Source organism: Drosophila elegans, unplaced genomic scaffold (genome assembly GCF_018152505.1).
Source record: "Drosophila elegans isolate 14027-0461.03 unplaced genomic scaffold, ASM1815250v1 contig_340, whole genome shotgun sequence".
Lineage (NCBI taxonomy): Eukaryota > Metazoa > Arthropoda > Insecta > Diptera > Drosophilidae > Drosophila > Drosophila elegans.
Genome location: NW_024545720.1, coordinates 132,929 through 144,817, shown reverse-complemented (window position 1 = coordinate 144,817; position 11,889 = coordinate 132,929). Strand labels below are relative to the sequence as shown.

Here is an 11,889-nt window from a genome sequence, read left to right as displayed (position 1 = left end):
CCGAAATCAATATTCATTTAAAACAGTCAGAGCCATTGTTATTATGAACATAAATTAGTACCCTCTTTATTATATTGATTGAAGTTCATTTCTAAACGAACTATGCCTAGTCGGCATAGTCCACCCGCTATGCCTTTCCTGAAACGCTTCCATTTTCTTTGTTATTTGGACTGAGTGTTTGGTATATATATGTTGTAAATCCGAGTTATTTGTTACAGCTTCCATTTTGCTTTGCAATTCTTTGATGTCCGTTGATGTCCTCTTTCTCAAGCATACTCTATATTATGAAAAAATAGCTGAAAATTTACTTTACTGGAAAATAAATTTGAAGTACAGAAGGCAGATGAATTTTAAAGCCTCTCCTGCTTCGTAACGGAATTCTTCAGATCTTAGACTCTCCTTCATTTACATACATATAGTGAAATTTTCGTCCCTTGAAACCATCCAAAATCTTTTCAATTCATCCATCCAGCGATTGCATAGCATTCAGCTCGTGTTCCTCAGTGCGAGCATGGTGATTCCATTGTACTCTTACCGGAATCAATCGACGACAGGATTAACAATATTTTTGAGCTTGCATACTCGTTTTTTTAATAATATCTTTCTTTGTTTGTTTTGTTATGTAAACTATTTATTAAAATATATAATTTTATTTGTACGAGGATACTTCACAGTCACAATATAGGAGTTGATGTAAAACTTTAAAAGTACTACTTTAAATAAAACTTTGAGACTCATTATTAAACTTGAAATGAGCTAAGATCAAGTTTCTGTAATATGCAACTTTAAGTTGTAACGTTTTAATTAGTTGATGAATACATCTTAAATTTAGGTTTAGAAACTCAAGCTTAAAGATTTTCCTTGGATAATAAAAACATCTCCTTAAATTTATGAATATAAATTCGATTTGAAAAGTTTCCATGGGATAGGGAAGATTGGTGGAGGAGAGAGAAAGTAACTTGCTCAATATAAAGAGGAAGTGGAAGTGGTCAGTGTCTAGCTACAAATATTTGACTACTTGGATTAAACAAACTAAAAACATTAACTGAAATGTTGAAAAATAGTTGATTGCGTGGGAAGGTATGGTGGTGGTGGAAGAAAGCATGATCCTCACTTTGAAAGGGTGATAAATGTGAAAGGGCTCCAGTTCAATTCCAAAGTCCTTTGAGTTCGTTAATACCTTTGCGTTCGTTAATATAAGCAGCAGCAGCAAACAAATATAAACTACAACATATAAACAATAATGACTAACAAAAACAATATTGTATGTGAAGATATAAAAGGATTCCTCAAAGAATTTGGAGTGGTCATGATCAAGGAACTTCGGTCTACCTTGGAAGTGCTTTACAATAACATTAGCTGGATTAAGAACGTTGGTGAACGTAAATCAAAATTCATATGCTATTATGCCCCTGGGTCGACGATGATGTTAGTGAGGGACCGGATACGTGTCAATGCCACTAGCACCAAACCTTAGGTTGAAAGCCATGGATATAATGCGAAAATATTAGAATCTTAGCTTAAAAATGATAAACAAAATACGAAATAAGGAAACTTAAGTTTTTTAACAAATATTTGTTAACAAATTTATTTTTTACTGTAAAAGCAAAAATCATATAACATTTTTTAGTCAAAGAATAAAAAAAAATTTTAAAACTGAAATTTGAGTGAACATGTTATTGGGTAGTGCTCAGACATAGAGTCCCCTATTCAAGAGGTGGGGGTGTTTCTTTTCAGTGACAAGAGGGTTTTTGTTTTCAGATCAACATTTAGTGTCAAGCAAAGGGTCCCCTAGGCAGTTTAAAATTAGTAAAAATAAACCCAATCCGAGGGAAAATAGTCCGGTGCAAGTAAATTCATTCCACCAGGCTGAGCTAGTACCTTATTTATCGATTGACTGATATGAATTAAATATAGATGTATGGTAATGATGACTTACTTAATACATTCCAGGATATAGTTTCATCTGGAATAATACCGGCGCCACACAGAAAAACTCCAAACACAACAAACACAATTGAAAATTTAATACTATTTTGTATTAACAACGCGAAAAACTTTGTGAACGCAGTAGTTCTGGCGATTTTAATTTGCGAAAAATTGTGAAACTATGTCGAAAGCGCGACGAAAGGGAGTGGCTACGATGATGTTCGATGGATCACTAACAATTATATTTCAATAATTTCTCTTAGAACCTAACTTATGCTACGGTGGCGAGAGACGGGGCGAATTCGCAAGAGCGAACAGACGAAAGCTTTATTGGCTCCCGCTCTCGCCCTACAACTAGTGATTTACATGCAAGCGCTGAGTGCGCAAACACCGCCCCCTCTGAAGGGACGACGTCCTTCAGCCCAGAACGGGCAACAGGGCCAGTCGGTGAACAGCTCGCCGATATTCGCCGTCCTGCGTCCTGACGTCCGCCACGCGAACCTTGCTATCGGCGCCGGCGTGCACCGCTACCACTCGTCCGATGCTCCACTGCTGGGGCGGAAGATTGTCTTCTGCGACGACGACGAGCGCTCCCACGACGAGGTTGGGCTCCCCCTGGTGCCACTTGGACCGCTGTTGGAGGCTGGAGATGTACTCCCGGGACCATCGCTGCCAAAACCTGTGCCTGAGAGACGAGACACCTCGCCATCGTCGCAAGCAGGTCAGGCTGATCTGGCCCGGGACCGCCGCTGATGGTGGGGCCAGAAGAGGGCCGCCGATGAGCATGTGCCCGGGGGTCAGGGCCTCGCCGTCGTTCGGGTCGCTGCTTAGAGCGCCGAGGGGCCTGGAGTTGAGCACGGCCTCCACGCTGGTGAGCAGAGTTCCGAGCTCCTCCGCGGTCAAGAGGTCTTGGCCTACCGTCCGAAGGAACAGGTGCTTTGCAGACTTCACACCTGCCATAGTCCGCCGAAGTGCGGTGCTCTGGGCGGTATGAACGCAAACTCGCATCCTTTTTTGATGCGAATGTTTCGATACCGCCCCCTGCTCCTCCAGACGGGCTCGGAACTCTCTCATGTGGCGATCTGCGCCGACGAAATTGGTGGCGTTGTCGCACCACACCTTCTCCGGAATCCCGCGACGACTCACGAACCTTTGAAATGCCAACAAGAACGCATCAGTGGTTAGGTCAGACACTAATTCTAAGTGGACCGCTTTGGACGCAAAACAGACGAACAAGGCCACGTACGACTTGTACGGTGGCTTACCACGGATACGATACGTTGTGCTGAAGGGACCACAAAAATCAACGCCACAAATATTGAACGGGCGGAGAGCTCGAAGTCTATCTGCTGGCAAGTTTCCCATAATTTGCGTCAAAAGTTGCGGCTTACAGCGAAAGCAGCGCATGCACGACCGAACTGTTCGTCGGCAGACTTCTTGAGCATTAACTAGCCAGATTTTCTCGCGCAGACGACTTACGAGAGCTCGTGGGCCAGCGTGACAGTTCGTAACGTGCAGGTATGACACATAGGATCTGACGAACTGTGAGCTTTTAGACAGCAACAACGGGAATTTGGCTTCGTACGGGATAGGAGCATTCAATAACCGACCCCCAACTCGTAGCAATGTCGAGGAGCACCAGTCCAATTTATTTTCCTGAAGAAAAGGGTTTAACTTTTGAATATTCGTTGCTACCGGTTTATTCTTCCGAATTTTACTTATGTCGTCCCTGAACTCGTGAAATTGGACAACTTCGACAATTTTATCAAAAGCAAAATCCAGTTCTCTTGGCGAAATACTTTTTTCAAAGGGCTTCGACACCTTTCTGCACCTTTGAATAAAACGAAAAACCCACACGAAAACTCTCAGAAGCTTCAGGTGCGACGAAAAGGACTCTATTTTCTGAAGCACATAATTTGGCTCTGGGCTGACTACGAGAGCTATTGCCGATTTGCGTAGCTCCATCGCCATTACATCAGCCGGCAGTTCGAAATGTTTATTTACAGGCCAATTATTTTCTGAGTCTAGCAAGAACGAAGGCCCACCGAACCAAATGGACGTTGTAAGCTCCTCTACGTCACATCCTCGGGACACTATATCTGCTGGGTTGACTTTCGTGGGAACGTGTCTCCAAATTGCTTTCTCCGACCACTCCTGAATTTCTGCAACCCGGTTCGAAACAAAAACCGACAACGACGAGGGAGGGGTTTTAATCCAGTGTAAAGTGATCTCGGAGTCTGTCCACAGGAAAACATTCTCAATGGGAGAATTTAGCAATGGCCTGACACGATTATAGAGATCTGCTAAAAGGTGAGCTGCACACAGCTCAAGGCGAGGCAAAGTTTTCGTCTTGAGGGGAGCTACTTTCGATTTGGCGGTCAGTAAAGACACTTTCAAACCTTCAGCAGTTTGAGTCCGAACGTAGATGCACGCTCCATACGCTCGCATGGAAGCGTCAGCGAAACCATGTATTTGAATCGGGACTTGTGGATCTGTGTTGACGAATCGCGATACCTTAATTTTAGGCAGCTGCAGAAGCGTCGCTTTAAACGTCACCCACGACGTGAGCAACTGCATCGGTAGCGACTCGTCCCAATCTAATTTTCGAAGCCACAGTTCCTGCAACAACATCTTTGCCTTTGTGACCAAAGGACACATGAGGCCAAGTGGGTCGAAAAGTCGAGCAGTCACCGACAAAATATTTCGTTTTGTCGCGCGAAGATCCAGGAAAGAGTCATCCAACCGAAATTGGAAGTAATCTTTAACCGGTAACCAAACCACGCCAAGGGTCTTGGTTACGTCTGAGTCTGCCATAAGTGGCATTACAGCGCTATCAGATGCGGATAACTCTGGACAGTTTGAAAACCACTTTGCCAATTCAAAGCATGCCTCTTGCAAGACCTGAGAAACTTCGTCTCGAAGGCTTTGCAGGTCCTCAACGCATCCGGCGCCAGTCAACAAATCGTCAACATAAAAATCATTCTGAATAACCTTTGCGGCTTTTGGATGAGTTGCTTGCGCCATCTCTCCTAGCCGCATTAAACACCGAATCGCCAAAAGGGTGCTGGCGAAGTTCCATATGTAACGGTGTTCAACTTAAAGATTTTCAGGGACTCAGAAGGATCTCGTCTCCATACTATAAGCTGGAAGTTACGATCAGCTTCGTCCACCATCACTTGGCGATACATCTTTTTGACGTCGGCCGCAAGGGCAAACTTATGCAATCTAAACCGAAGCAGAGTCGAGTACAGCTCCTCTTGAATAGTTGGGCCTACCATCACGATGTCATTCAACGCTACCTGCGTAGAAGTACGGCTCGATGCATCGAAAACTACTCTCAACTTAGTTGAAGTACTTTGTGGCCGTAAAACGCATTGGTGCGGAATGAAATAGTGCGGAGTATTCGGAATTTTGTCATTGGTGGAAGACATGTGGCCCAGTGAAACATATTCCTCCATGAATTCAATATACATCTTCTTCAGCGAAGGGTCCTTTGACAATTTCCTTTCTAGCGACAAAAATCTACGTTTCGCAACTTCGTATGACGAACCAAGATTTGGGTCAGATTTAAACGGCAAACGAACCGAAAATCTACCGGACGACAATCTTTGAGTATTTTTCTCAAAGTGTTGTTGACAGAGTTGTTGCTCAGGAGTATGGACTTTAGCCTTGGGCGGCAAGTCCTCCACAGACCAAAATTTCTGCAGGGTTGTGTCAATTGACTCCAACGCTTCCTCCTGGCAGCTGAGATGTACCATTTTTTCAGCGTTTTTATTATTTTCAGAGGCACATCTGCCTGACACTATCCAGCCGAGAACTGTCTTTTGTAGGATGGGGAATTCAGGGCCCTGCTTTATCTGGCCAATCGATAAAAGTTCAAAGAATGTTTCAGCGCCGATAAGCATATCTATTTTTTGGGGCTTGAAGAAGAATGGATCTGCCAACTGAATATTTTCAGGCACCCTCCACCCGCTGGTGTTCACCGCTTGATCGGATGATAACCAGAAATATTTTTCATAATCCAAAAATCGGACGACAATTGGCTGTTCCCTACTCGCGACTTCACAATCGTGTGTATTTTTTGTGGCTTGGGCATTAGTTCCACCAATGCCTCGCAAGCTCATGCACACGTCCTCTCTTGTAATTTTGAGCCTCTGAGCGAGCTCGTCGGTTACAAAGTTTAATTGTGAACCAGAGTCGAGCAACGCTCGAGCTAATACAAACTCGCCGCTTTTTGTTTGGACGCTCACAACAGCAGTTGCAAGAATGACTCGATCCGATGCATTCGTATGCAAAACATGCGAAGTGGATGGAGACTCCTGCATGAGCGTGGGCTGAGAAGGAGGTGGCAACGCGAGATTTGTGTTTGGGGCATATATATGTAGCAAAGTGTGATGTGAGGAATTGCACACTCTACATCTGTTCGATTTGCATTTTTTGACAGTGTGACCCTTTCTTAAACAGTTAATGCATAAGGGTGCTCTTTTAGCGAAATCGAATCTTTGCTGAACTGTCAGGGCTGCGAAGGAAGCGCAGTTTCCAATCTGATGTTCAGCTGAGTTGCAATACATGCATTGAACAGAGTCGTTCCTGGCAGCGACAAACAAAAAACTCCTATTTCCATTCTTCTTAGGGTTAGATTGGGCCTGCGGAACAGTTTTAGGCTTGGAAGCCTCTTCTGCTACCATGTGTTGGTAACGCCTGTTGAGGGCCGCCTCACATTCGCTCCAAAGTGGAAGCGAAGTATAATCTAACTGTTCTTCCCATTTTCTTTTAGTTCCTGCATCGACCTTGCTCATTACCAGATGTATTAAAATGGCATTAGTAATGCGTCTATCATCCCCAATAGACAGCAATGAGTCATACAAGGCTGTGACCGTGTCGATGAGGGTTCTCAAGGCTGTAGCTGAAGGCTGGGAAATTTTTTGCAAATTAAAAAGTGTCGATATGTTGTCAAAAAAAATAAGACAATCATTATCGTACACCCGCTTCAGGCTAGCAAGGGCTTTGGGATAATTTTCCGCAGTAACTTGGAAGGCCCTAACTGTTCCTAAAGCGTCTCCAGCTAAACACGAAATTAAATGATTGAATTTTTCAATATCGTGTAAAGTGTCATCTTTGTCAACGAAAGTTTCGAAAAGGCTTATAAAATTTTTAAATTCGGAGTGTTTTCCGCTAAAAGTTGGGAGAGCAACGCTCGGCAGACGGCATTGAGGCGGGCGATTTGCTGGCGGAGCGGATTTCTCGATATTATTTTGTTTGGACTTATTTAAAATTGAAATCAGCAATGACTTTGTCATTACGGCCCTCTCTTCCAACTCTTCGCGGTATACATCTTTTGTATCTTTCACTTCTATTTGGTTTTGCAAAAGTAAAGCATTTTCAATGTGCGTATTTAGAATCTCTAATCGACACTCAAGCTCGACCGGATTTATAGATAATTTAGCTTCTTTTAAGTGGCGATAAGTTCGGTTAATACTTTTCATGCAGACATCTCGTTGATGTTTAAGCTCTTCGATATCCTTAGTTGCCATTGCGTTTATTTGTATTTATTTGGTTGGTATCGAAGAGGTGTTAAATATTTATTTTTATTAAATTATTTTTTTTTTTTTTTAAAATAATAAAATAAAAAATCAACGAGTACTATACCGATCGCACACGGTGTAAGGGAGCTAAGTGCCGAGAGAATTACAAAAAAATCTAAATAGGGTTTTTATATTTTTTATATAAACCCTGCGACAGTATATGCCGCACGCACGCACTGTAGGGGAGCTACCGCTCAAGCTCAAGCGTACCGAAACAACGAACAAACGTTTAGGCAGACCGAAAATTGCACTGCTGCAGCGATCGAGAACGAAAACGACAAAAGATAACTCGAAATAGCGGCAGCGGTGTCGGTGTGCGTGTGTATGTGTACGCGGCTAGCGGCTCTTCCTATGCAGATGCTAACGGAGAATGATACACTGACCGATAACTAAGGGCAACGAATATATAAGCCTGACGCCAAAATGCGCGCAAAATTATGAAAAGCGCGGAAAAATTGGAAAAGCGCGGGAAAATTCTGAAAAGCGCGGGAAATGTTCGGACAAACTGCAGCGAAAGTTATTGCCGCTAATTTTCTGAGAGCTACAATTTTCACAATTTGCACTTTTTCCAGCTATTTTTATTTATACCCTAAATTGGTGCTCACTACGACGAAAGTTGGGGGAATTAAGTTCGCACTAATTGGGTCGACGACGAGTATTTTATTGCTTGTTCTTTGGCCAAAGCGATTCACATATAATTCGAAATATATTATGTTTATTGTTAGTACATGCAAATTTTTATTTCTTGGTTCGAATGCTCACTATCTACCGATTTTTACACGAATGCAAAAAGTTGAAAGATGGGCCAAAACACAATTGACAAAACGCCACAGATTAACTTTCAACTTTTAACAATACCAATATGCAACATTCCAATACTGGTAACAACCTATACGATCAATTTAATAATTAATTTAATACTTTAATTTATTTACCAAAACTTAAACCTGGCTATCAAGCATTCCTGTACCAGTACTAGCCACATGATGGGGATGGTTATATTTGCGTCTCATAGATCCAGTTGGAGAATGAAAAGTTTCTCCACTCTCAGAGCTTTGTGTGCTGTAGCGCCTTTCTCGGGCTCTTTTTTGGTCATCTCGTCGTTTTCTTTGCCGCTTAATCGCCATAGCGGAATGAATGCCAACTGAATGCATTTTTTAATTCTAAAAAATAATTTTTGTAGCATACATTGGCAATGTTTATTAAGAAAATTAAGAAAATATGTTGGCAATGTTCTTTTTCTCGTCCGCACTGCAAAGTACCTTAACATGATAATAAGGAGGAAAATAAATTTAAACAGACGATAAATTGCTTTTCCATAAAAAAACAGCTGATAACCAATAGTATCAATACAATACAAACCAACTTAAAATAATGTTTTCTGAAATTGTCGAAGTAAAAATGATACAAGGAATAAAACACTTTCTCTTATAAATCAAAAAGGTGCCATCTACCTAGGCTAACGTGATCACGGTTGATTTATCTGGAAAATAGAAGTACAGACGAGAGTTCTTAGAAAATGTCAGATTCTAACGCTTTTTAACTTTTCAGTAAAAAATAAGGATACAAAAACATGAGTAAGTTTCAGCATACCCAAGGATATGTGAACTTAAAATCAGTGCTGATTTGGTAAAAACAAATCACATGATATTTTTAATATTTCATAATTCTGCTAATTCAATTGTAGTACATCAAGAACATCGGTTTGGGGATGAAGGTAACGGTTTAATAATCAAATAGAGAAAGTTGTCTGTAGTTCTTTAATATAATATCCGTATTTCCGTACACGATAAGGAATGATTTTTACTGCGGTTTACAGTTTTAGGCACCTTAACTTGACTCTAGTTTGTTTATATTGTATGAATCTGAGCACTTAAGGATATACAAGGCAAAACTGTGCTATTTTTATCAAAAGTGTTGAGAACTTAACAGTATTTTTAAGCTTTTAGGCTATCTTGTAAAAGGTGATATTTTTGTTTCCGACCTGTTCGATTACTTATCTATTTGCGTTGAAATATTTTTGTTTAAATTGTTCAACGCATACAAATGCTGTTATTTCTTTTAACTAATATATTTTAAACTATTGTATAAACAAAATATTCAACCAAATTTTTTTGTATAAGTGTGCCATTTTTTTGCCGCAGCTGTATGTTATTATATCAGTATTCTTGATCAGCATCACTACGAAAGTCGATCCGTCTAAGCGGCCGTTAGACTGTCCGATTCTACAAAGCATTGTCGCCAATTTTTGAAGCTAGCTGAATGAAAATTTACAAAAGTATTTTTTCTATTGCAGGTAGTATATAAGTCGGAAGGCTTCTTCGTTGCTTTTAATTAATTAAATACATACCACACGTACACAGCCAAAAAATTCCGCGAACAATTTGTACTTTTTCAAGACAAATGGGTGTTCCTAAGTGAACCAACCTATGTTTCATTAGCTAATGTGACCGCCGTATATTTAAAAATACGAAAACCCAATTTTCGGTGATATTTTGTTTTTTTTTGTTTTTGTTGCTAAACACTGTTGATGCCCTACAAACTTCAAACTAAGAATTTCTCCTACAAAACAGTCGAAGTTTAGGTGGCGTCATCTGTCGCACACCCAACCCAGTTTTTTCGTTTTGTCTCTCTACTTCAGCGATTATCGGCAAGCAGCGGCCCAACAGCGGCAGAGGGCGGCAGTGGAGCGGCAGAGCGGTAACTGAACGGCGGCAAAAGGCTTCAAAACCACAAGACTTCTAAAATATCACCTCGATTCTTAAAATTGTAGTGTCTAGCGATGGGTACGATCGAAACACACACAGAGTCCAACACCAATGGTCTAACATGTCTCAGAGCGACGTGACATACGTGTTAAGTGTTTTTCTATTTGTGGGCCTTAAAAATGGGCGTGACTCCGTTCGCTGCGTAGAAAAAACGTAGAAGATGCACGCCAAATCCCAAATCTCTAGCTTTTTTAGTTTCCGAGATTTCGACGTTCATAGTTCAGAATAAGCTGGTTTGTAAGTTCAGTCATAGAGTAAGAAATATATAGAGGCACCATTTGATCTGCCGCTCTCTCAAGTGACTTTTCCAGTTATGCCAGTGGGAAATCAAGTTTAGCTTCGAACATGGCTCTCAGAGGATCTTGGGCCGAGGTTCGGGCAGAGCAAATGGTGCCTCTTTATAGTTCTTACTTGTTTCACTTGTCAGCTCGTCATAGAGTAAGAACTATATAGAGGAACCATTTGCTCTGCCGCTCTCTCTCGAGACTTTTCCAGTGATGCCACCTAGATTAAAAAAAGGGGAAATCTTCAGTCTCTCACGGTTCGATTCGAACTTATAATTCGGTCCCGCGGTGAGTTTCTGCAGCTGAACTGCTCGCTCTCATTGCTAAGGGCTGGTGCGAGCAGTGCAGTTGCAAGTTCGCTGCAGGACGAATTGCAAGTTCGAACCAAAAACTAGAAAGTGGGGTGGGAAACCAAGTTTAGCTTCGAACATGGCTCTCAGCAAAGCTTGGGTAGAGGTTAGGGCAGAGCTAATGGTTCTTCTATTTAGTTCTTACTTTATGAGCTCGTGAAATAAACGCCCGCCCGGCCAGCACTATTTTTGAAGAAGTCTTCATTCTTTTCATTCCATCGCGATCGCCGAGTACTTTTCTTTTCACTCCCACATCAGGTCGCAACTTTTACCTGCCACCGAAAGCTGCCTATCAATAACTCTCCACCAAATCAAAATAAGTATGAAGTTTTTCTTTAAAATATTAATTGCTGGTCTGCAGTCAGCCGATCGAAATCATCGTTTCGTTTGACTTTCTGTACCATCTGTCTAGAATTCAAATTCGATTTAATCCGACAAAGGCAATTAAAAAAAAATCATCTTCTTTTTCCTTTTCTCTTTGACCGTGCGGCCATCTTAGTCCAAGTCAGAAGAAATACATAAGTACATTTGGCCGTACATCAAGGTTTAATTCAATACATCGCAAAATAAGTTCTAAGCAGTGAGAAGAATTCATCGAAAAGTTTATTATGTGCAAAATATGTTCCAAAATATAGTGAAAATTAATACCGATATTATTTTCAAGTGTTCCGCCAAAGTTAGCCCATAACTTCTTCAAATTATTTTTTTTGTTGAACTGTGTTTCTCCCTCAGTTAAAATATTATTTATACAAATTTATGTTCATAAATACAGTCGTATTTATACAGAAAATTTATGAATACATATTTTGTGTTCAGAACCAACATTATTTCATGCTTACAAATCTATTACGTCAATTTAACCATACCCTGCAGCTCTAATCGCTAAGATTTTGTAGGGAATCCCCCGGGACCGCCGCTAATTCCCGGGAACTCCCGAAGAATTATCAATACAGAACGGCGAGGAATTTTTATG

At 41.1% G+C, this 11,889-nt stretch overlaps 1 protein-coding gene across 1 annotated transcript in view; it reads right to left on the bottom strand.

The window, feature by feature from the left end:
• Positions 1–1,629: 1,629 nt before the first annotated feature.
• Positions 1,630–11,889, bottom strand: part of LOC108134647 — a 118,566-nt gene continuing 108,306 nt past the window's right edge. The window contains exons 2-5 of the mRNA XM_041708594.1: positions 8,462–8,997; positions 8,371–8,403; positions 1,940–2,018; positions 1,630–1,881 (exon numbers count right to left, since the gene is read on the bottom strand). Of these exons, the coding sequence (XP_041564528.1) occupies positions 1,763–1,881; positions 1,940–2,018; positions 8,371–8,403; positions 8,462–8,668 (438 nt within the window). The 5' untranslated portion in view covers positions 8,669–8,997 and the 3' untranslated portion in view covers positions 1,630–1,762. The remainder of the gene's footprint in view (positions 1,882–1,939; positions 2,019–8,370; positions 8,404–8,461; positions 8,998–11,889) is intronic.